Source organism: Rhinoraja longicauda, chromosome 8 (genome assembly GCF_053455715.1).
Source record: "Rhinoraja longicauda isolate Sanriku21f chromosome 8, sRhiLon1.1, whole genome shotgun sequence".
NCBI lineage: Eukaryota > Metazoa > Chordata > Chondrichthyes > Rajiformes > Arhynchobatidae > Rhinoraja > Rhinoraja longicauda.
In genome coordinates this window covers 58,827,527-58,854,450 of record NC_135960.1, presented here as the reverse complement: position 1 = coordinate 58,854,450, position 26,924 = coordinate 58,827,527, and the positions used below count along the sequence as shown (strand labels likewise).

At 41.7% G+C, this 26,924-nt stretch overlaps 1 protein-coding gene across 1 annotated transcript in view; it reads right to left on the bottom strand.

Annotated features, from left to right (window-relative positions):
- Positions 1-26,924, bottom strand: part of itgav (integrin, alpha V) — a 91,748-nt gene that overhangs the window by 21,131 nt on the left and 43,693 nt on the right. The window contains exons 12-16 of the mRNA XM_078404073.1: positions 22,490-22,695; positions 15,206-15,397; positions 13,363-13,408; positions 4,365-4,469; positions 2,137-2,192 (exon numbers count right to left, since the gene is read on the bottom strand). Coding sequence (XP_078260199.1) covers positions 2,137-2,192; positions 4,365-4,469; positions 13,363-13,408; positions 15,206-15,397; positions 22,490-22,695 — 605 coding nt within the window. The remainder of the gene's footprint in view (positions 1-2,136; positions 2,193-4,364; positions 4,470-13,362; positions 13,409-15,205; positions 15,398-22,489; positions 22,696-26,924) is intronic.

Here is a 26,924-nt window from a genome sequence, read left to right as displayed (position 1 = left end):
TCATCTTTCCAACGACCATCAGGCTATTGAATACTACGAACTCCAACTAAACTCTCAACTACAAACTGCCTGGGTTGCAACCAGGGACTTTTTGTGTTGTTTTTACATTATAATGGGTTTTTTATTTATTTAACTTTTTTTTGTTTGTTGGTTGTGTTATTTATTAAGTACTGTGTTTACAGACCTGTTGTGCTACTGCTGCAAGTAAGAATTACATTGTTCTGTTTTGGAACAAATGGCAACAAAGTGCTCTTGACTTTTGATAGAGGGAATGTTTCAGAAGAGGCAGCACTATGAAAAAAATGTAATTCAACTTGAACCGATTGATTGAACGAGACAGCTTGGAAACAGGCACTTTGGCCCACTATGTTTATGCCAACCATCGATTACACATTCACACACTAGTTTTATGTTATCCCACTTTGTCATCCACTCCCTACACACCAGAGACAATTTCCAGAGGCCAATTAACCTACAAACACACATCTTTGGGACATTGGAGGAAATTGGTGCACCCAGAGGAAAGCCACATGGTCATAGGGAGAACATACAAACTCCACACAGACAGCAACCGAGGTCAGGATCAAACCTGGGATTGTAGCACAGCGAGGCAGCAGCTCTACCTGCTGCACCACTGTGCTGCCCTGTTGTGGCAGCGCAATGTCAAATGTAAAGATACAAACCATATTTGTATCTTTACATTTGACTAAAAATATGTAACTCATCATGAAAAACTAAAACAAAACACACTTCATGCGAGTAGCCATTGAATGTAATTTGCTGTGTACACCTGGTCTTCCCAGAAAATAGTTGTGCTGTCATGTGTTATACCGAGCCTGTGAGTAAAATAGATGCAGTGGTATCTTTCCAGCATTGGATGGCACCATAGCACACTCTGGCAATGGCAAACATTCAGAGCACAAGCACAAGAGAGCACCTCTGCAGGGAACACTTGGAATAATGTTTCAGACAGACAAGGACATGTGGAAATCTTCTGCAGACACTCACAAGGGACACAGATCTCAAAAGTGTAAAATCCTTCAGTGCAAGATTCAACACCAAAATACGGACCAAACACTAAGATTAATGCTATTTGCTGCAACAATTTTTGATTCAATTGTTATTTGCAAAATGTATCTTCTGTATATCTCAGAACATTAAAAGTTCTGCACATTAACAGATCAGCATTTAAATACAAAGCAGAGCCTAACAAGAAAATGGAAACATATTTTTTCATTTAAATCAAATGCATGCTGCTCATTTGTATTTACCATGAAGCAGGCTGCCATGGAAGCTGGGAATTCGGGGAAGGGAACGGAGATGTGCGTAGCTGTTGGTGGTCCTGAGGTGCATAAAGGTGGATGAATCTTCGTGGCCTGAACATGTGTATCCTTAATGAAAGCAAGGAAATAAATTGCTGGGGCCCTGGCAGGAATTTATGTATGTTCTTCAGCCATGGGTAAGGTATCGGGAGACTGCAGGATGGTTAATGTTGTGCCTTTATTTAACAAGGACTGCAATGACAAGCCTGGGAACTACAGGCCAGTGAGCATAACATCAGTGATGGATAAGATAGTGTAGGGGGCTCAGAGACATGATCTATCTGCACTTGAAAAGACAATGACTAGTTCGGGACGGTCTGCGTGGTTTTGTATGCAGGAAATCGTGACTCACAAACTTAACTAAAAGAAGACCAAGAGGATTGATGAAGGCTGAGCAGTAGACATTGATGACTCAGTCTTTAGTAAGGCTTTTCACAAGGTCCCACAAGGTAGATTGGTTTCGTAGGTGAGATCACGTGGGTTGCAAGGTGAGTTGGCCAATTATAGGCAAAACTGGCTGGGTGGAAGTGGTCAGAGGGTGATCATGGATGTCGGTTTTCCAGATTGGAGGTCGGTGATCTTTAATAGTTCGCAACATTCAAATACATGGCATTTTGCTTGTGTCCCGTCACATCTCATTTGATGCAGATTCAGTTCAGCATTGAAGATAACACACCTCCCTCATCTCTGCTTCTTAATGCACCAACTCATTGAAGCCCATGCAACCTTTTATCATCCAGAATTCAAATGACAGAATTGATAAAAGCTGTGGTTTTATTAAAATTGCGCACAGATCTGACAAGACTGAACTCACCCAAAAGATCTGTGGCTCTTTTTCCAAAGGCACTTAAGCAAAACGTAACTGTGAAACTAAAGAGGCAAGAAAAGATAATCAGCAAACGTAAAACGTCCAAACGGAAAAAAATATGGTTAAGAAAAATATGGATGAGATGCAACTGGAGAGCTTGATGTGAGATTGCATCACAAGTTCTGAAATTCATTCGCTAAACCTCTATTTCTCTTGCTCCTTTTAAAAAGACTCCTTGACACCCAACTCCATCTGCCCTTGATGTTATTTGAGGTTGGCTATCAACTTTTATTTAATACTAAGAAGCATCCTGTTATTTGTTACTCAATTAAAACGTTGCTAGCAAATAAATTTTGGTTGTGCATATAGTTTTGATATATGCAATGCTGAAAGTTCTTTTTAATTTGATTTAGTAAAAATGCAAGTGCTGAGGACAGGAACAATTTTTCTTTCAACAACAGGGTAACAACTTGTGGTAAAAAACCAATACGGGTATTTGGGGACCATCAACTTGTTTATATACTGCTGGATTTCCTCATCCTTTGGAATCGCTGGAAGGAAAACTGGTTGGAGAGTATCGTGGTAAAGATGAAAATCAAAATTGCTGAGAACATTGATCAGCATAATTAGCCATGAGTGGGAAGAGTAGAGTGCTCTCCAGTCCATTTTTTGGTGTAAAGCAAATAAGCACGAATAAGACACTTCACCAGATACTCGTCTTTAATGTTCTTCACATTAAGTGAAATGCAGTGACTTTGGTTGGATAGGCAATCGAGGAATTTGCAGATTGAATGGCATGTGCAATGAATGATCAATCTGCTCTGGTTGAGAAAAAATGCTGAACCACACTGAGAGAACTCATTGTCCTATCCCAATGTTGATAATATTTCAACTTCTTGCTTGGCTTTCCAACAAATAGCTATTTCAAATGTGGCTTGAAGTTTATGCCACATTTCAAATGTGGCTTGAAGTGTACCATCCATGCAAAATGAAGCACGAGTATCTTATTTAACATTTAGCACTTGAAGAATTGCACCATAAGATTGACTGATCTCCTTTGTGGCAATACTAAGGGAGAAAATGTTTCATAAATTCAGATACAGTAAAAAATGTTGTTTTGCATTTAATCCAGGCAGTTTATTTTCTGGTTTTCACTACTCGTTGTACTTGTGTATGGTATGATGTGCCTGGATAGCAGGCACAGCAAAGCTTTTTATCATATTTCAATACATGTGACAGTAATAAACCAATGTTACGTTGCTTTCAAGGCTCTCTTATCGTCCACCTGATGGAAGGAGGGAACAATAGAATGATTGGGGTGTGAATGGTCCTTAATTATGTTGGCTGCTTCCCCAACAACAGCATGACGTCTAGATAGAGTCGTTTGCATGGTGTAGGTTGGTTTGAGTGATGGACTGGGCTGCGTTCACAACTCTGCAGTGTTGGGCAGAGGAGTTGTCATATTAATCCTTGATGCCTTCTCTGGTGTCTTTGTCGAAATTGGTAAGAATCATTGGAGACATACAGAATTTCCTTAGTTTAGATTGGGCATGTTGGCCGGCATGGATGGGTCGAAGTGCCTGTTCGTGCTGTATAACTATTTGACTCCATATGGATACTTGCCTTCTGTGTAGACAATGCAATAATGTCCAGAGGAATACGTGCCAGAATGTTTCCTTACCTTGGGCACAAGTTGTCTGCCTGTTTGGTAGTGTGAACACGATAGAGAAATGCTGCTTGTCGGACTACGTTCTTTTAGTTTAATAAATCTATTTGATAATTTAGGGAATCACAAAATGCTGGAGTAACTCAGCGGGTCAGGCAGCATTTCTGGAGAAAAGGAATAAGCGACGTTTCGGGTTGAGACCCTTCTCCAGACCCCGTTTCGGGTCGAGACCCTTCTTCAGACGAATTATTTGATAATTTAAGTAATTAGCTCTCCTCTGCTATCTTAAGAAGCAAATGAGAAAAATATACAATATCGATACTGAGAGGGATACGGGTCAAACGCAGGCATGTGGGACTAGTGTAGATGGAACCTGTTGGCCAGTGTGGGCGAGTTGGGCCGAAGGGCCTGTTTCCACGCTCTACATACTGCAAGATTCATCATAAAATGTAATTTTATCAGTTAAAGACTAAATCAAATGCCTATCAACACATGAGCAAACCAAGAAACAAAAATAATTTGACTCAAGGTTCTGAAAGCTCCTCAACAAACACGAAGCTGAACTTACCAGGACACCATGACATTTTCTCTGAGCGTGCAGCTTTTGTTCTCTGGATTCAGCACCGATGGACTGACTTCTAATGAAGCATTCACAAGGATTACTGGTCGGGCTCTGAATGTTAAAGTCAAAATAATAACATTACATCAACTGCATTTTCTTAGAGAGGATTTTTTAAATATTATTTTCTGCTGCAAGTTTAAATTTGTTTTATTTGAGGTCAACTTGCAACATGCATTGTATTGTATTACGATTGGAAAATGGAAAATGAAAAATGGTTGTACTCCTTGGAGGTCAATCAAGCCAGGCCCACAATGCAGGAGATACTCAGGTGGTCTAAACCACCTTCAGCTGCTTCATCAAATGACCTTCCTTCCATGATAAGGTCAGAAGTGGGGATATTTGCTTTTGATTGCTCAATGCCTAATTCCATTCACAACACCACAGCAATGCTTTATGTCTGCATGCAGCAAGGGCGACTCAACATGTATGCATGGTTGAAATTCCTCTAGTGAAGTTGTGTATATGTAGATGTCGCAAGATACCACACAGAAACAGGCCCTTCTGTTCACCGCCCAAGCTGCCCATCGACTACCCACTTACATTAATCATCCATAAATCCCTTTGCTTTTATCCCCCCCACCGTTCCATCAACTACCCCAGATTCTACCACTCACCAACATATTGGTTAATTGGCCACTGCAAAGTGCCAATCAACCCACACAACTAGCAATGCACCCCAACGGTATGAACATTGACTTCTCTAACTTCAAGTAACCCTTGCTTTCTCTCTCTCCATTCCTCCCCCTTCCCAGTTCTCCGACCAATCTCACTGTCTCCGACTACATTTTATCTCTGTTTGCATTGTTGTTACCTTCTCCCAAGTAACAATGATCTATTCTACATTTTCCTTGATTTACATTCCCTTTGTCCTGTTTTCACACCACACACTTCCTTATCCATATACCTCCTTATCTATGTATCTCCCTCTCCCCTGACATCAGTCTGAAGAAGGGTCTCGACCCGAAACGTCACCAATTCCTTCTCTCCAGAGATGCTGCCTGACCTGATGAGTTACTCCAGCATTTTGTGTCTATCTTCGGTTTAAACCAGTATCTGCAGTTCCTTCCTTCACTAGAAGAGTAGTATTAGTTGAAGACAGCAGCTCACCATTGCCACCTCAGAGGTAATTTAGGATGGCAATTAAATGCTGGCCTTGCCACCAATGCCCAGATTTTAAAAAAAAAATGTTGCTACAAAATCCATTTTATTAGGACATAATATTCAATCATTCTTTCTTCCTGTGTCAGTGCCAATATGCTTGCTCATCATTTACGATTTGCAACTGCAGTAACCTCAGGGCATGCTGACGTGTTCCGTCAAACGTGCCAAAAATCAAATACCCTGGAACTCAACTATAAAGCTAAATCCTACATCGTGTGTGGCCTGTCAAACCATTAAATCAAAATCAAAGGTCTTTTCAACTAAATGAACTTAAAACATTGACTGCCTCAGCTAACAAAGAGATATTAATCAGTAAAGTGCAATGTTAGCAGGTTGGTTAATTATTATATAACTTGCTTTTAATGTTTATAATGATCTTAATTGCATAAAATCCAATAAATTTCAAAGAACTATATAATTAGTTCACAAGAAACAGAAATAAGCCACTCAGATCCTCGTGCTTACTCCACTAGTCAACAGGTGACCTTTTATTTCCACACTACTTTCCTGCATTAACCCCATATTCTACAATTAAAACAGCTGACTAAATGGCAAAACAGCCTGACGTGTGCTTCAATACAAACATTTCTCAATCGACATAACTTTAAGCACCATCTGAAAAACTCTACTCTAAATCTAACCAGATGGCTAAATTCCCACTAAATGCAATTGAGCACCATACTCTTTTAATATTCCCTGTAATGAAATGTTCTGCAGCAGAATTGCATTAAATCAAATGTTACATGATTCAGCTTATTATCTGGTGTTAACCCTTTGACTGCAATCTCTCTCCCTGGTGACTTTAAAGTCTGTTTTTATTTCAGTGAAGTATTTATTGTATTTACTGCCAAGCTCACAAAGACACATGTGGTAAACACTGAACAAGTCAGCAGAATCAATTTAATACAATTTAAACAACTATTTTGAATGATACAGCTCTATACAAGCAAAAATAAAATAGAAGAGCTGTTAGAGGAACTCAGCAGGTCAGGCAGCGTCTGTGGAGTGAAATAGACAGTCAGCTTTTTCAGGATTGAGACCAGTCCTGTGGGTTTTTTTGTTCCTGATTCCAGCATCTGCAATTCCCTGTAACCCTGTATTATTCAAGAGCTGACCAAATCATTTTAATTTTGTACAAAAAAGGTCCTTCGACTTGGCTTTCTAGTATCTAACACTAAATATTATTTCCTTTGAGAACCCCCAAGAGTTTTGCTTACATTTGCCATGTAACTCCTTGAGAGTTCATTGGGACACTAAATATTTTCAGGTTAAAATAAATCATTTTAGATTTGAAAGTGCTGAATAGAATTCCAGCTCAAAAAAGAGCAATATCTTCTATTGCTCCAAAATGATTTAGATCCAGTTTTTTTTGGTAAACTTGGTAAAGTCGATACTATAGGACCAGCTTTCAAGCCATTGTTTCTCTGCATGATCACGGTTACTTAGTCTGAGCTTTCAGTTGAACCAGTGCTAATGCCTACTTCCTGCAAGGAGCCAGCTCTCCATACAGTGGCAAATCCAGAATTGCCAGACATTTCTCGTTCTGGTTTTCCCTTAGGGAATCTTGTAGAAACATATAAAATTATAAAAGGACTGGACAAGCTAGATGCAGGAAAATTGGTCCCAATGTTGGGCGAGTCCAGAACCAGGGGGCACAGCCTTAGAATAAAGGGGAGGCCATTTAAAACTGAGGTGAGAAGAAACTTTTTCACCCAGAGAGTTGTGTATTTGTGGAATTCTCTGCCACAGAGGGCAGTGGAAGCCAAATCACTGGATGGATTTAAGAGAGAGTTAGATAGAGCTCTAGGGGTTAGTGGAATCAAGGGATATGGGGAGAAGGCAGGCACGGGTTATTGATTGTGGACGATCAGCCATGATCACAATGAATGGCGGTGCTGGCTCGAAGGGCCGAATGGCCTCCTCCTGCACCTATTTTCTATGTTTCTATTTTTTAACTCTGTCATACTGACCAAAACATAATGGGTGCAAGCAATGCAGCAATCCAGGACTGAATGAAAACCCACCTGGACAGGACTAAATGAATAAAAATATTACCTTATTTCATTTCCAAGTTACAAATTTGTTAAAAATGGAGACAAAAGCTTTTCCAGATCAACTCTACCATCCTTGATGACAAAAAGGAAGTAATGTTATTTTGCTTTACATCAGAGTAATGCTAACGTGACGAGAAAGGTTATGTCCATTCGTCATTTTCCTCCCAAAACTGATTTTAAAGAGCACATCTGCTCTTCCACTCCAACTTGCGCCTCCACATCGCAGAGCATTGATTAATTATTGAGAAGCTTGCCGTTTCAGGCAGCACCTCTACTACACATTGTTCATTTGGAGTGACACAATGGCACGGATGGTACAGCTGCTGCCTCACAGCACCAAAGACCTACGTTCAATCCTGACCATGGGTGCTGTCTGTCTGTGTGGAGTTTGCACATTCTCCCTGTGATCGTGTGGGGTTTTCCTCTGGTTCCCTGCCACCACCCCCACTTTCCAAAGTAATGTGTGTTGATGGGTTAATTGGATGTTGCAACTTGCCCTGTGTGTGTAGGTGAGTGGTAGAATCTGGGTGGAATTGATGGAGAGAATAATGGAGAGAATAAAGTTGGATTAGCTGAGTGCAGGATTATTATAAATGGATGGTTGATGGACTCGGTGGGCTAAAGAGCCTGTATCCATGCTGATCTCTCTATTTATGTCTCTGCCAATCTCCACCTTATCATTGATCTTTCCATTTGTTTTGTCCTCCCCACTTCCTCTGCAATTTAAAACTTTATTTCTCACGTTTCCCAGTTCCAAGTATAGTCAGAGACCCAATGCATCTATATGTCTTCTCCTTCCAGATTTAATGTCCAACCTGCTGAGTAACACCAGAATGTTCTCATTTTATTTTTACCAACAGTGAGGAAAAATTGCTTGTGCAGCATGTAGACACAAATCCATCTGCTGCATTTTCTGGCAGATTATGTAAGGCTGCTGTCTACTTTTCTTAAAAGGTGGCTCACAATTTGCTTTACCCAATGTTTCTCCTCTTAACCAAGGGGTAAGGATTCCTACAAGTAAATAGTCGCACAAAAATCACTCCAAATAGCCACACTCCCTGTGCCATCAGGCAATGAGCTGTGGCATGTCAAACCACTAGTGTAGTCATTCCGACAGTGGGCAATGATACACAGTTAAAATGAGAGATGTCTCACAATCATTTTCCATATGCTCAACAGAGGAGGACAGATCCAATTTTACAGCAACTTCATTGTTGCTGAGGTGAACAAACAGTACAAGGCAAATGGAGAACTTAATACATCAAATTCAGGATGAAACTTGTACCTCACTGCTAACTTTGCAGTGTTAGCCAATGCCAACTAAGTTTTAAAAAGTTTAGTGTTTTAACGGATGACAATGATGAAGCAACAAACCTGTTAAATACACGATATTCGGAAAAACATTTTTTTCCCTTAAGATAATTTTTTGAAAAACAATTTATATTTAAATACCATATAACCATATAACCATATAACAACTACAGCACGGAAACAGGCCCGTTCGGCCCTACCAGTCCACGCCGACCACTCTCTCTGACATAGTCTCATCTACCTGCTCTCAGACCATAACCCTCCAATCCCCTCTCATCCATATACCTATCCAATTTACTCTTAAATAATAAAATCGAGCCTGCCTCCACCACTTCCACCGGAAGCCCATTCCATACAGCCACCACCCTCTGAGTAAGTTACCCCTCATGTTACCCCTAAACTTTTGTCCCTCAATTCTGAAGTTATGTCCCCTTGTTGGAATCTTCCCCACTCTCAAAGGGAAAAGCCTACCCACGTCAACTCTGTCCGTCCCTCTTAAAATTTTAAAAACCTCTATCAAGTCCCCCTCAACCTTCTACGCTCCAAAGAATAAAGACCCAAACTGTTCAACCTCTCTCTGTAGCTTAAGTGCTGAAACCCAGACAACATTCTAGTAAATCTCCTCTGTACCCTCTCCATTTTGTCGACATCCTTCCTATAATTTGGCGACCAGAACTGCACACCATACTCCAGATTCGGCCTCACCAATGCCCTGTACAATTTTAACATTACATCCCAACTTCTATATTCGATGCTCTGATTTATAAAGGCAAGCATACCAAACGCCTTCTTCACCACCCTATCCACATGAGATTCCACCTTCAGGGAACAATGCACAGTTATTCCCAGATCCCTCTGTTCCACTGCATTCCTCAATTCCCTACCATTTACCCTGTACGTCCTATTTTGATTTGTCCTACCAAAATGCAGCACCTCACACTTATCAGCATTAAACTCCATCTGCCAACTTTCAGCCCACCCTTCCAAAAGGCCCAAGTCTCTCTGTAGACTTTGAAACTCTACTTCATTATTAACTACACCACCTATCTTAGTATCATCTGCATATTTACTAATCCAATTTGCAACACCATCATCCAGATCATTAATGTAAATGACAAACAACAGTGGACCCAACACAGATCCTTGGGGTACTCCACTAGACACTGGCCTCCAACCTGACATACAGTTGTCAACCATTACGCTCTGGTATCTCCCATTCAGCCATTGTTGAATACATCTTGCAACCTCACTATTAATACCCAATGATTTAACCTTCTTAATCAACCTTCCATGTGGAACCTTGTCAAATGCCTTACTGAAGTCCATATAGACAACATCCACAGCCTTGCCCTTATCAATTTCCCTGGTAACCTCTTCAAAAAATTCACGAAGATAAGTCAAACATGACCTTCCAGGCACAAATCCATGTTGACTGTTTCTAATCAGGCCTTGTTTATCCATATAATTATATATATTGTCCCTAAGTATCTTTTCCATTAATTTTCCCACCACAGACGTCAAACTAACAGGTCTATAATTGCTAGGTTTACTTTTAGAACCTTTTTTAAACAAAGGCACAACATGCGCAATGCGCCAATCTTCCGGCACCATCCCCGTTTCTAATGACGTTTGAAATATTTCCGTCATAGCCCCTGCTATTTCTGCACTAACTTCCCTCAATGTCCTAGGGAATATCCTATCAGGACCTGGAGACTTATCCACTTTTATATTTTTCAAAAGTGTCCATACCTCCTCTTCTTTAATCCTCATAATTTCCATCACTACTCTACTTGTTTCGCTTACCTCACATAATTCAATATCCTTCTTCTCGGTGAATACCGAAGAAAAGAAATTGTTTAATATCTCCCCCATTTCTTCCAGCTCAGCACATAGCTGTCCACTCTGACTCTCTAATGGACCAATTTTATCCCTCTCTATCCTTTTGCTATTGACATATCTGTAGAACCCCTTGGGGTTTACTTTTACATTACTTGCCAAAGCAACCTCATATCTTTTTTTCGCTTTTCTAATTTCCTTCTTAAGATTCCTTTTACATTCTTTATATTCCTCAAGAACCTCATTTACTCCCTGCCGCTTATATTTATTGTATATCTCCCTCTTTTTCCGAACCGTGTCCAATTTCCCTGGAAAACCACGGCTCTTTCAAATTATTATTCTTTCCTTTCCACCGAACAGGGACATAAAGACTCTGTACTCTCAAAATTTCACCTTTAAATATCCTCCATTTCTCTATTATATCCTTTTCGTAAAACAAAATGTCCCAATTCACTCCTTTTAAATCCTTTCTCATCTCCTCAAAATTAGCCTTTCTCCAATCCAAAATCTCAACCCTTGGTCCAGATTTGACCTTCTCCATAATTATATTGAAACTAATGGCATTGTGATCACTAGACCCAAAGTGCTCCTCAACACATACCTCCGTCACCTGACCCGTCTCATTTCCTAACAGGAGGTCCAACACTGCCCCTTCTCTGGTAGGTACCTCTACGTATTGCTGCAAAAAACTATCCTGCACACATTTTACAAACTCCAAACCATCCAGCCCTTTAACAGAATGTGATTCCCAGTCTATATACGGAAAATTGAAATCACCCACAATCACTACTCTGTGCTTACTACTAATATCTGTTATCTCCTTACATATTTGCTCTTCCAATTCTCGTTCCCTATTTGGCGGTCTATAATACACCCCTATAAGTGTTGCTAAACCTTTCTCATTTCTGAGTTCCACCCAAACAGCCTCCCTAATCGAGCCTTCTAGTCTGTCCTGCCAAAGCACTGCTGTGATATCCTCCCTGACAAGCAATGCAACACCCCCACCTCTTGCCCCTCCGATTCTATCACATCTGAAACAATGAAATCCTGGAATATTTAATTGCCAATCGCAACCCTCCTGCAACCATGTTTCACTGATCGCCACAACATCATACTTCCAGATGTCAATCCAGGCTCTAAGCTCATCCACCTTTCTTACAATGCTCCTAGCATTAAAATATACACATTTAAGGGACCCATCATTTCTTATTCTCAGTTTATTTCTTTTCACTTCTTTCTCTCCTACATATTGGGTCTGAGTGTTTCCCTTTTCTGCCTCCTGCCTCACACACTGCCTATTAGCTATCTGTGTTTATATAAAATCCCACACAAGAAAACCAAAATGCTTAAGAGAACATTTGGTGCATTTAAGCTGATCTTTAATTCATCCCGGTAAGCACTAGGAATGAGCAACAAGATCAGCAGCAAAACTTTCTTTAAACAGCTCAACCTAAACATAGAAAAATAGGTGCAGGAATAGGCCATTCGGCCCTTCGAGCCAGCACCGTCATTCAATATGATCATGGCTGATCATCTAAAATCAGTACCCCGTTCCGGCTTTCTCCCCCTATTCCTTGATTCCTTTAGCCTGAAGAGCTAAATCTAACTCTCTCTTGAAAACATCCAGTGAATTGGCCTCCACTGCCTTCTGTGGCAGAGAATTCCACAGATTCACAACTCTCTGGGAGGGGGGAGGGGGATGGGGGGAATGGCGGAGGGGGGGGGGGGGGGGGGGGGAGGAGAGGGTGCTGCCCCAATGCAGGAGAGGTTTGGACCCAACGGGTCCACTTGGTCTAGCCTCCTTTAAACCTTCTCTCTCTGACCCTCTAGTATTTGACATTTCCAGCTTAGGAAAAAAGTTCTGACTCACTACACTATCTATGCCTCTCATAATTTTACAAACTTTTATCAGGTCTCCCCTCAGTCTCTGATGCCCTGGAGAAAACAATCCAAGGTTTTCCACCCTCTCCTTATAGCTAATACCAGCATCCTGGTAAACCTCTTCTGCACCCTCTCCACGTCCTTCCTGCAAAGGCCTGACTATTACTGCACAATAGTCACTCACAAGTATTGCGTCACTCAACAGTCACTCAATAGTACTGCACACATTACTCCAAATGTTCCCAAAGTAATGATTTTTAAATCCAAATTTTCCCAAAGTAATGATTTAGTAATCCAAATGTTCTCAAAGTAATGATTTATAAATCCCCAATGAGTCTGCAAATCTTATCTCAGTATCATATCTGAACTTAAAAGGGAGCAGAATCCAAAGTAGGCAGCTTTTTTTAAAATAAGGTATTAACTATCATAGCTTAACGTTTCCACAAATGTGGCAAAGGTGAGCAAAAAGTTGTAGTGGGGAAAGAACAAAATAGTCCATATCAGGAGACGATCAGGAGAAGATGGTACTTCTTGCAGTGCTGTGATAAACAAGGGAATTTAATGCACAATACCACGTGGGATTAGCAACATCTGATGATACAGCACCATTAAAGTGAGAAGCAATTCCTTTTAACTAAATGATTAATGTTGCAAATAAAAACTGCATAAAGATAAAACAAACCATAGAGGAAAAAGTATACCTGTAAACTGCTGCTTTGTCAACACCAAAAGCTCCCACGATTAAATCTAGAAAGAAATGTGCCCGTTAGGTCATTGTGAAAAACAATTTTTTAACCACAATTATTTTCAGGTTCTTAGTATTTCTTTGACTCCATTCCAAAGTTTTTAAACTATTTTTGTGGTTGTCTTGGTTCATTATATTCAACCACAAAAGTATTTCCTTCACTGCAGATGGAACCGTTTCACATGCATCAGTATAACTTCCAAGCAACATTTCACAGGACTTTGCCAAGTTTCCCAATTGATTCCAAGCATTCGCTAGCAACAAGGAAATGCAAAAATCCTTTTGCAATCTCACATAAGAGCACAACAGGATTCCTACTCCAACGCATAACATTCTTCAACACCCACAGTCTAAATCAGTCTAATTACAAGATTGCCTTGAAACTGCAGATTAGGGATCTTCTGAGGCTTAATGAGTTTTTCCAGTGAACACAATTATCAAAAAGGGTCCGAATTTGCTTTATCGACTCTGCCAAGTTACCCAGTGGACAAACCTGCATCCTCATTGCATTGGACTCAATTACTTATAGACAATAGACAATAGACAATAGGTGCAGGAGTAGGCCATTCAGCCCTTCAAGGGAAAAGTTGTATCCTTATTGAAGCATTTGTACTTTGCTCCTCTTCAGAACAGAAACCAGATACCATCCACCCCTCCATTCCCTTTGATGATATATCAAATAGTAGCATCAATGCTTCAGCACGGTTAGTATCTAATAAGATGCCAATGCCTCAAGTGAACATGCCAAAGGAAAATTTTGTTTGAAAAATAATTTTTGGAAGATTTAAGGTGAGGGGCAAAAGATTTATAGGAAGCTGAGGGGTAACACAAAGCATGGTGGGTATATGGAACGAGCTGCCAGAGGAGGTAGTTGAGGCAGGTACTATCATAACATTTAAGAGACATTTGGACAAGTACTTGGTTAGAATAGGTTTAGAGGGATGTGGGCCAAGTACAGACAGGTGGGATTATTGTAGATGGGGCATGTTGGTCGGCATAGGCAAGTTGGGCCGAGGGGACTGTTTCCACGCTGTTTGACTCTGACAAGATAGAATGTGATCCTAAGCAAGCACAGCATGCGACAAAATCTATCTGGAAAGCATAAAAAGAATCAAGCAAAATAATTCAGCAAATAATGTTTACTGTAGAATCAGTAGAATCAGGTCCAGAAAATTTGTCTGTGAGGCTGACCTTCTGGTCAACTAAAGAAAATGTGAAAGAAATGTGATGGACACGAGTGTCAGAATGAAATGAAAGAACTTCAACTTATGGTGGCCACTACATATAGACTGCAGTTTAAAGTGGAAAATAATCCATATATGTTTGTCAACAGAATCAGCTTCACAGTTTTTAAAACAATTTGGGGACTAAATTGCAATCAGATATTTATCATCAATTAAGTTTTTAGAGTAAACTTTGAGGTAATTCTTGATCATACAAAATTGAGGAGTAATGACGTAATTATCTGGTTATCCCAGAAAGTCCATGTAAACTTGTAGTACAAAGAAAGACACAAAGTGCTGGGGTAACTCAGCATTCCAGGCAGTATCACTGGAGAACACGATTAGGTGATTTTTCACGTGAAGACCCCTTTTAGACTGAAAAAGGTCAAAAGACAGATCCCGACCCAAAATGTCACCTACACATGTTCTTCAGATAAAACCGTCTGACCCACTGAGTTACTCCAGCACTTTGTGTCTTTTTTTGTCAACCAGCATCTGCAGTTCCTCGTTTCTACTTTCTAGACTTTTGGTAGCCTTAATTACTGATTTTAGATCATTTTAAGCTGCTAGACATACCTGGATATCCATTTGTGTCGACGTCAACAGCGCCATGCATAGCATAACCAAAACTGGCAGGCATTCTGTCTGAAGCCCACTGTCCTTCTAACATCTGAGAAGGATGAGGATTTAAACCAGAAGATTTCCCATTGTAAATGTAAACCAGGCCTTTATGGTCTTCCCCTGCATAAGGAATTCCTATTGCAACATCTATAAACAAAAGGAATATAGTTTATTTCATCTTTAGTGCTTCTATTACAAATTAGTCTCTCTGAATAACTCTTTTAAGAGTACAATTTCACCTTTTCAATTTACAGACTCAGTGAAAAATTTAGTTCTTCCATACATCAATTCTGCTTAACACTGATTCTGCCAATTTGATTTGACTCAAGAGAGAAAAATTTCAATTACCATTAGTAATACCAAGAGAGAACATTATAGGATGACCTCAGTCACAGTGACGGAAGATGTACTTTCATTGCAGGCTGAGAGTAAAAAATTTTAAAAACCATACATGATTCCAATTTCTATTTTAGGATTATCTGTGGAGAGTATTTGCCCACTGACTCAATTATGAAGGGCCTTTCACAGTGCATTCACACCCTGGGAGTCAGGACATAGAAATAAAGTGTGGTCGGCTCAAATGTAATTATATCCCTGTGTAATCATTGCCTTGAGGAGATGGAAAACAAATAAAAAAGTTTTAAGAGACCAAGTCATGAAGTCATTTTTTTTTAAATGAGAGCATTTAACCGCTGGAAACTGTACAGAAAACAAAACTGCACAGCAAAAAAAAACGATGTCGTCAAGAACACCCACAAATACGAATTACCCAAACTGGGAAAAATGACATAAGCAACATCTGTTACGAAACTCTTCAAAATACTAAATCAACCCAAATATTCATTGGAACAGAACCAAGCCAAACCAGTCATGGAATTAAAAAGGTGACTGACATGCAAGAACATTTGCATTGCTCCATATGCATTGTTCTGGGCAATACACAATTCAGCTGCATACCATGCTGTTCCCATAAAAGCAGAAAGGCAAAAAAATAATTCATTTGACGGTTGAAAGTAAAGAATCAGCGTCTCTATAATGATTAAAAAACCTGTGGCAAGCATTTCATTACAGATCATAACAGAGTACATTTACTTGTTCTGACAGTCAGGAAGTGCACAGAAACAAACTATAAAAAAAGCTAACTTCTATTCTGCAAGGTCGTTGATCTTTTGGGTCAACTACAATTCTCTCTCCACAGATATAACCTGACCTGTTGTGTTTTTCTGTCATTGGTACTATCTTTTCCAAGTTTTTCTTTAAGGAAAACAGCCATTAAACAATGTTCCCTCACAAACTGGCTATCTGCCCTCCAATCCTCATCATTTCTTTACTCCCCTGAATGTTTTATGCTTATTGCGGACCATTTGCAAAGAGCTCACTTGTCACCCTCATTTGATTACAAGTGATTATTGACACCAATGGAGGAGTATTTAGTTTCTGGTTTTAGAGACACAGCATGGAAATAGGCCCAACAGCACACCGAGTCCACATTGATAATCAATCACCCATTCACGCTAGTTCTATGTTATCCACTCACTACACACTAGGGGCAGTTTACAGAAGCCAATTAACCTACAAACCCACCCATCTTGGGGATGAGAGAGGAAACTATCACCCGGAGGAAACCCACGTGGTCACAGGGAGAACGAGGTCCGTTGCTAAGGCGATGGATCTACTAGCTGCCCCACTGTGCCGCCCTGATTAAACACAATTAGACAGCCAGAAGCCATTCCCACTCTGAGCAGAAGCCAGAGCTTCCAACCAAATGGCCCCTTTTAATGCACAGCAGCTCCTAATATCAATTAGGATAGAAGGATAATAGGATAGGCTTCTATTTTTTTTCTTCTTGACCCAGAGATACAGAAGCAATGTCACGCAAAGCAATGTTTTCTACAAAATCGGAAATGTCTGCTGACCCAAAGTATTTTTGGTAATGTCAACAATTTTATGTTTCCTCTTTCAGACTACAAATTTGCTAAACAGCCAGTTCTGAGAGGGTTTGTGGTTTCCAATGAACATGAGGACCAAATGTCATCATTTAATGAGAAACACATGGTAGCGTGGATCAGGGAGGGAATGGCTGGACAAATAAGCAAGTTACCAACCCTCATAAAACACCTATTTGCCCACGAGTAGGAACCAGGTACGGGCACCATATATTAGGAAAAATGAGAAGGCTTTTCGAGAGGGTGCAAAAACTATTTATTAAGAGGACTCCAGGAATGAGGTTTTAACAGTTGGGTAGACTGGACTAGCTGAGATATCCCCGAGAACAGAGCAGGAAATGAAGACATCCAACAATGGTGTCTAAAATACTGAAAGGTGCAGACAGAATAAATACAAACCAATCCCATTGTGAGAGATGTCAAAAATTAAGGGGCGTAGAAAATGAAGGTGATTGGTAAAAGAATAAAAAAAAGGGACAAAAGGTATTTTACACAGTAAATGGTTAGGGTTTAAACACTTGCTAGGTATTTATTCACAAAATGCTGGAGTAACTCAGCAGGTCAGGCAGCATCTCAGGAGAGAAGGAATGGGTGACGTTTCGAGTCGAGACCCTTCTTCAGTCTGAAGAAGGGTCTCGACTCGAAACGTCACCCATTCCTTCTCTCCTGAGATGCTGCCTGGCCTGCTGAGTTACTCCAGCATTTTGTGTCTGAAGAAGGGTCTCGACCCGAAACGTCACCCATTCCTTCTCTCCTGAGATGCTGCCTGACCTGCTGAGTTACTCCAGCATTTTGTGAATAAACACCTTCGATTTGTACCAGCATCTGCAGTTATTTTCTTAACCACTTGCTAGGGAGCGCTGCGGAGGAAAATAGAATTGTAGCAGTCAAAAGGGGGTTCGGTTCTTACTAGAAAGGTAGGATTGACAGGTATGGGAGAAGAGGGGAATGGCCTTTTATTCCACCGTCAATGACTTGACAGATTGAATGCTCTCCCTTTTCACATTGCATTTAAGTCTCCAACAATTGTGCCCAAAAATTCAGAGCCAAGTCAATAGATTGCCCCGTACCCTGCCTCCATATACAACCGTCCTTGACAATCCTCCAAAAAGTTAAGAATTTTGTACATTTCTGTCACAAAATTACAGTAAAAGAAGAATGATAAAATGAGATAAGACGACAAAGGAATTTTGCAGCGGTTGCTCTGGAATTCAGCTGAGGAAGCAGGTTGGGCAGGATGGGGTGGGTGGGATGGAGAGCAAGCACTTGCTGAGGGCATCCATCCAACAATAACCTGGCCATTAATCTCAGCTAATAGAAAAACAAATGAGTTTTGATTTGCCTTCTGCACAGACTGCTTCTTTTCTGAGGTAAATTTCCATCGCACTCGATGAACTTGAACGGCGACAGAGGCCAATTTTATATATTAATTAAATCCGCTGCGTAAATCAGAAATATTTCTGCCACAAGGAGTGGTTGAACTGATGCCTTCACGCCCACGTTGGTTTTGCCTACAGCCTGTCGCCGCTGGCGGCTCGCCAGCAGCCTCATGAGAAGGTCCAGCCACAAGAGCACAATAACAACTCCAAGGTCTGACGCACTAATTGGCCTTGTCTCGCGAACTCACTTTCCCCGGGCATCGCGTGACGGAGAACGGCATGCTGCCCGGCGATGCAAAGGTGCAGGAAATCCGAAACTACCCAGTGCCAAATTCGTTAAACCAATTACGGCGTTTTCAGCAAAAATTATCACCCACTCAGATGAGTACAGTAGGTTTGGGCGAGAACCTTTGGCTATGTACCTCGCCGTCAAGCATTTCCGCCATCTGTTGTAAGGCCGTCCCTTCACTATTTATATGGATCGCCAACCGCTCACATACACGACTCGTACAAGTGTGGGGAGCTATTCACCGCTGGAAATCCGCCACTTGGACTTCGTTCTGCAGTTCTCCAGTGACATCAGGCACATTCAAGGAAAAGCAAATTCAGTTGCCGAACGCCCTATCAAAACTGGAGGTGGATGCTCTGAATGCAGCCCCACTCATCGATTTTCATGTCATGGCTAACGTGCAGCATCCTGATCCCGATCTTATCCATTACCACCGGACGCATACAGCCCTACAATTGGACGATGTACCTCTCGGTGACACGAGAGAAACCATCGTATGTGACACTTCCACTGGCAAACCAAGGCCGTTTGTGCCTCGGACGATGCCTCCAGAAGTTTTCAGCGCACTGCACAACTTATCACATCCGGGCAAGAAGCCTACGATAAAACTCATCTCCGAACGATTCATCTGGCCTTTTATCAAGCGTGACATTGGATTGTGGGTGAAGACATGTCTACTCATTTGTCAGCAATCTAAGATCTCCAGGCACACTAGGAACCCTTTCGGTGAGTTTCCTGTACCGAACACCCATTTCAAGCACGTGCACCTGGACTTGGTCGGCCCACTCCCACCATCAAGAAACTACACATATCTGTGAAGACCGGTTCACTAGATGGCAAGATGCTATCCCAGTCATCAACATTTCAGCTGAAAAAATAGCCTGCGCTTTTGTTGACCAATGAGTTTCGGTCTTTAGGGGTCTTATGTGTGATCACAACAGACCGAGGACCGCAATTCGAATCTACGCTGTTTCAAACACTAACCGAACTCTTGGGTGCGAACCGGATTCGAACATCCACAAGCGAGCGGCCTGATTGAACGGTTCCATCGCCTGTTGAAAGCCGCTCTGGCAGCCGGAGGAGACGCGTCGAACTAGAGTGAACGGCTGCCTCTGGTTCTGCTTGGCATTCGTACGGCGGTGAAAGCAGACCTAGGATGTTCGTCAGCGGAAATGATTTACGGCACAACTCTGAAGCTGCCCGGTGAATTTGTCCAACCAATCCCCACAGACAGATCCTACGATCCAAGCAGGTATGTCGATCGATTACAGTGAACTATGCAGCTACTCCGGCCAACACCAACACGGTGAACACCTGCAATAGTCTACGTGCCTGCTGACCTCCAACGCTGCACACATGCTTTGGTCCAACTCGACGCTATCCGCTGACCTCTTCAGCAAACATACAATGGCCCTTACCAAGTCATCCAACGCCTACCCAGACGTTTTGTGATCTATCGGAACGGAAAAACTGACACCATCATGCCAAAGCCAACATACGTCCAGAACCAACCGACTACCTCACCCACCGAACCGGCGAAGTCACAAGACCCCAACACTTCCTGTCACAGATCTCCCACACTGCAGTACCAAACAAGATCAGGCCGTAAAATCAACCCGCCAGACCAGTACGGGGCAGGACAAAGCCACACAGTCGCCACCTTGTATGACTCGGTGGCTGTGGCGCCTTCACGCCCACGTTGGTTTTGCATATAGTCTGTCACTGCTGGCGACTTGCCAGCAGCCTCACGAGGAGGTCCAGCCACAGGAGCTCAATAACAACTCCAAGGTCAGACGCACTAATTGGCCTTATCTGCACACGGGTTATGATTGGTGAGAATGTAGGTAAAAGAGGCTTCTGGAATAAACGTGACACAAGGTATCTGGCTCAGCTAAGTGTCGTTTGTTCTTTGCTTTCTGTCGTGGGATTCAGTAAATCCGACAACCTCATTTAGTGTTGCCATTGTTGTTCATTTTGCTACACTGTGGAGTTCACCACAGCTTCTCTTCCAATATCTCAGCTACACAGTCTATAAGCACAGCTTTGTAGATTTGAAGACTTTGCAGATCCTTTTGAGCATATGTTAGGATACGACATTTTCAGCACAGCTTTGGTTCATCATGCCTTGAGCATGCTCCATTTGTAGGGTTGCGAAAATACATGGCTCGTATGTTCTTTCAGCTGTGGCTCACAAATTTCCGGCCAGGGTCTTAGACATCCAGTCAAAAGGGCGACTCAGCTGTCCAATTTTGTTAATACAAATTAGATTGCAGTCTGGCATGGAATAAATGCTATGTTACAATTTCTATTGTACTTGGCAAATACACTCATGAAGCAGTGCCAATAGGCACTACACTTTCAACTGAATGGAACCTTTTCCTGATCAGAGGCGACATGGTTGATAATAGCCCACAGTGCTACATGGTCCCCAGTTGAGGTCAAACTCCCCGAAAGAATCCAACCATGCAGGGTACACAATAATCCTCTCCCGTTCATCCATGCATTATTTTGTAAAACCAGCTACTACATCATTATTAATAGATGAAGAATCTATATTTCTGCTCCACTGGATGTTTGAACTGAAATCAACCTCATTTCGTGTTGCCATTGTTGTCCATTTTCCTACAACTGGGGAGTACCCAATAGCTTCTGTTCTAATATTTCCACCACACAGGCGATCAGCACAGCGACTTTGCAGATCCTTCTGAAGATACGTTGGGATATGACATCCTTCTGCTCTGCTTTGCTTCGTCATGCCTCGAGCATGACGAACACACTAAATCCATGCAACATCCTGATGAACCTCTTGTGCATCCCCTCCAAAGCCTCCATATCCTTTCCATAGTATGGCAACCAGAATTACACCCATTACTCTAATGTGGCCGAACCAAATTTTATACAGCTGCTACACGACTTACCAATTTTAATACTCAATGAAGGCAAACACGCCTTCTTTACCACCTTATCTACTTGTATTGCTACTTTCTGGGAGCTATGGCCTTGCACCCTAAGATCCCTCTGTAAACCAAACCCTGAGGGACCTGCCATTTACTAAATACTCTTCAACACTACAACCTCCAAATAAGATCTGAACTACATAGACTTTGGGCATTGGTTTTGTCTTTTTGCACTATTATTGTTTATTTGTTTTACAGAGTACTGTGCTTACATATTCTGTTGTGCTTCTGCAAGTAAGAATTTCATTGTTCTGTCTAGGACATATGACAATAAAACACTCTTGACTCTTCAGTCCTGCATTTGACATCCCAACGTGAATCATCTTGGAGTTTCTTGCAGCTTTTAAAAAAAATAGAGTTTCTAGTGTTTTATATTTTATTAGTTGTATTATTTGCTCAGTCTTAATAAACCTCTATGAGAGTTCTGAGAGTCTTGAATAAATTCATCTCACTGGATAAGTTCGAGATGAACTCAGGTCAGGTTTGAGAGCGGGGACTGAATTTATATCACGTGATGCTTTCATTGGCATTAACCTCAAAGCATGTACACAAAAATGGCAACATCTGTTTGTACAGTTTATTCCTCAGAATCAACAGTGCAAGCACAAGGCCACAGAATGTTACTTTAAAAACTAAATACTAAAAGGATGCAAATAAACAAAACTCACCATTGTAACCGTCCTGATCGAGATCTCCCAGAGGTGCAATTGAAGACCCAAATCTGGCATAGGTCTCCGTGCCTGTCAGCTTAAGAGCATTTTTAAAACTAGTTGGAGCATACTGAAAATAAATATGTACTTGTCCCACTTCTCGATATTTTCCGTCAGAACCACGAACCATAAAAAGCGGTGCTCCAACCAAAAGGTCATCAAATCTAGAAGACAGATTTTCACCATTAAGCTAGTGGGAACAGATTGCTTCAAGATTTACTGTGCAACTGCACACTATGCTTTAAATAAATGGGAGAAATTCTATATTACGCAGTCTCCAAATTTGAGGAAGGATATTCTTGCTATTGAGGGCGTGCAGCGTAGGTTTACTAGGTTAATTCCCGGAATGGCGGGACTATCATATGTTGAAAGACTGGAGCGACTAGGCTTGTATACACTGGAATTTAGAAGGATGAGAGGAGATCTTATCGAAACGTATAAGATTATTAAGGGGTTGGACACGTTAGAGGCAGGAAACATGTTCCCAATGTTGGGGGAGTCCAGAACCAGGGGCCACAGTTTAAGAATAAGGGGTAGGCCATTTAGAACTGAGATGAGGAAAAACTTTTTCAGTCAGAGAGTTGTGAATCTGTGGAATTCTCTGCCTCAGAAGGCAGTGGAGGCCAATTCTCTGAATGCATTCAAGAGAGAGCTGGATAGAGCTCTTAAGGATAGCAGAGTCAGGGGATATGGGGAGAAGGCAGGAACGGGGTACTGATTGAGAATGATCAGCCATGATCACATTGAATGGCGGTGCTGGCTCGAAGGGCCGAATGGCCTCCTCCTGCACCTATTGCCTATTGTCTCAGTTTTACAGCTTCACACAAATATAATCAGAGAATAATTACTATTTATTCCTAACATAGTCATCAGCTTTAACTGCAAGGTTCCAGGAGCAGTGCCTCTCCAGTGCCCAGTATGTCCAAGGTGCAGGACAGAATGCCACAAGAGATCCTTCTTCCCTGTGGTTATCAAACTTTACAACTCCTCCCCCTTCTGTCGTGGGGTAGACTGAGACTGACTCCCCTCTCCCCCCCCCCCCCCCCCCCCCTCCCCAATCTTTGCAAATCCCCCAATCCTTTCCACTCGTCACTTTAATTTCATGTTTCATGTATTTTGTGTTTTTATGACTGTTGGCAGATCAATTTCCCTCCTGGGATAAATAAAGTTCTATCGTATCATATTGTATCATATTAAGCCCAATAGGTGTTGGAGGGCTAATGTCAAGCAGCATAGCTAACATTGTTAATAGTTTCTCAAACATCTTTTCAACAAGATAGATTGGAGTTGGAATTTCACTCAACATCTGTCAACTTTGAACAGGTATTTCAAAACCTCCACCACTGCTCCAAGAGCTTAACTACCTCAACACAAAGTTTTCATCCAATCTGTCTTATGTCACGAAATTAGTCAAAGCAATGGTGATGTCTTGATTCAAATCTCCTAAATTATATCTGCACTTCAAATATTAGTTGGAACTAGCTGAGCACACTGGCATGACTGCTAAATTGGGTTTATCAGAAGATAAAGATTTTGGAGGCCAAAGAATTGGAAGACCTGCTTTACATTTCCTTGCAACCCCATAATTAGAAACTTATTGTGAAATACATTTTGTAGACTTTGTTCATATCAAGGGGAAATATCTACTACTTCAAGCTTGAAGAACTAAGATTTGGCAGTTATTTACCAATTCAGTAGATCTTACTCTTCCAATGAACTTTAATTATGATTTTGTTAACTTGTTTACTGAAAAGAAGATTACATTGTAAACCACAAGACCGGATCTCTTCCTCTCCACAAGGTTAAAAGGACACAAAAGAGATTGCACCATTTCCAGCAAGCAAATTACTGAAAGGGTTTTGCCCAGGATCCGGCACTACCACAGCACCAGGCTTCAAGTTGTGATTTAGCAGCCAGGCTTGTAATCGCTGGAATTTAGAAGATTGAGGGGGGATCTTATAGAAATGTATAAAATTCTTAAGGGGTTGGACAGGCTAGATGCAGGAAGATTGTTCCCGATGTTGGGGAAGTCCAGAACAAGGGGTCACAGTTTAAGGATAAGGGGGAAGTCTTTTAGAACCGAGATGAGAATGTTTTTTTTCACACAGAGAGTGTTTAATCTGTGGAATTCTCTGCCACAGAAGGTAGTTGAGGCCAGTTCATTGGCTATATTTAAGAGGGAGTTAGATGTGGCCCTTGTGGCTAAAGGGATCAGGGGGTATGGAGAGAAGGCAGGTACGGGATACTGAGTTGGATGATCAGCCATGATCATATTGAATAGCGGTGCAGGCTCGAAGGGCCGATTGGCCTACTCCTGCACCTATTTTCTATGTTTCTATATTTCTATGATCCCTCAGCACCAAGTAGCTGGGACAAACAATATAACATATCTTCCATACCAAGATGGCGACAGTCAAGACACATGTTAGAAAATAGCTGAATAAACGTAAGTAACTGGTTTCCGATCAGCTCCAATTAAGCTTTCCATGTGTAGAATATGGTCACAGAATAAATACAGACTAGGAAAAAGCACTTGTTTCATCTCAGCTAATACATTTGAAGAAAAAAGAACCCAATGTTCTCAACTCAGAGGCCAAATGTTTATAAAATAATTTTCAAGGTTTATAAAGAACTCTATTTCATGTTATGATAATGGTGCCAATGAGCATTTCACTAGTTTTTGAATACCACATGCGATTAACACTAGTGATATGGATTTACCTTTTTCAATCCACAAGTAATATCTTTATAATATTTTACGTTTCTGGAACTATGATGCTGAGAACTGTATTCTACCCGCTGTATCGCTCTCTTGACTCGACCTACTGTACATGAGTTCAGCTTGGTTGCATTTATGTGCAGTATTATCTGATTTGACTGGCCAGCATAGAAAACAAAGCTTTTCACTCTACCTTGGTACACATGACAATAATAATAAACCTAAACCTTATAAAATCAACACTTATTCAGCTCTGTGTAGGAATGAACTGCAGATGCTGGTTTAAATGCTGGAGTAACTCGACGGGACAGGCAGCATCTCTGCAGAGAAGGAATGGGTGACGTTTTGGGTTGACACCCTTCTTCAGACTGATTTAGACTTATTCAGCTCTTTCAGGTCTAATTTCGAACTGTGTGCAACGTGGCAGTTCTTGCGCCCTGAATCTATTGCTAATGCCATGGGTGCCCTGGTTTCCAGCTCTGGCCCAAATCAGAATCGACACCTTCCAATCAGCTCGACCACCCACAACTGTCCCCGTTCTGCCTTAACCCGCTCATCAAGGGCCCCAACAGGGTGGGGAAATCCCCTGCATGCTCCTCATATCTCAGGCTGAGAAACACCCCCCCCCTTGAGCTGCCCTAGGCTACACGAGGTACAAGCATTATCAATCGCTATTACAGGCAATGAGGGAGATCGACTCCTGGGAGAAAAGCATATGCTCTGACTCCAGCACTGCCCACCACTGGGTACGTTGCCTCTGATTAGACCACTACTGTTTATATACTGCTGCAGTGATTTAATATTATGTACACCAAGATCTTCATCAGCACGCTTGTACCACCGACAGCACCAAGATTTGGGAACTTTCGCTAACTCCCCCTCCGTTCCCCTCCCCCCCCCCCAAACTGCCCCCCCCCTGCAACTTCCCCAGCCTTCCAACGCCCTTCCCCCTCCAACGCCCTTCCCCCTCCAACCTCCCCCCCCCCCCCCCCCCCAGATATTCTTTAGTACCTAACAGTATGTTTGCTGGCAACTCGGTTGCTAATTTTGTTTGATGGCGGTCACGAGATGCCCAGAGACACTTTATTAAATTGAAAGGTCAACATCCCAAGTAGAAACAGTACAAACACTACTGTCAACTTTCTGTTGACTTTCACTACGCTGGAGAACTCTTCAAGATTCAACTGCTGAGCACGTAACAGTCTCAGCTTCAGCCACTCATCCCAGCCTGAGATACCCTCTCCTGGGACAACGTCCAAAGGCACTTTTAACAACCAAACAAAAAGACTTTGAATATTTTCTGCTTTTGTATCTAATAGCAATCTTCAACTTTGCCACCACTTCTAGAAACATCGAAAAATAGGTGGAGTAGGCCATTCGGCCCTTCGAGTCAACACCACCATTCAATATGATCATGGCTGATCATCTAAAATCAGTACCCCTTTCCTGCTTTTTCCCCATATCCCTTGATTCCGTTAGCCCTCAGAGCTAAATCTAACTCTCTCTTGAAAACGTCCAGTGAATCCGTGTCTCTTTGCTGAAATTAACACCTCCTCGAAGTTCATTTCCATTGAAGTGCCTCCTCTAACATGCCTCTCTTTAAGCGCTGTTTCACTTTTATTCCACCACACACCCTCTGGCTATAAATCTTACCCCATCCAATTGTTTCATCTC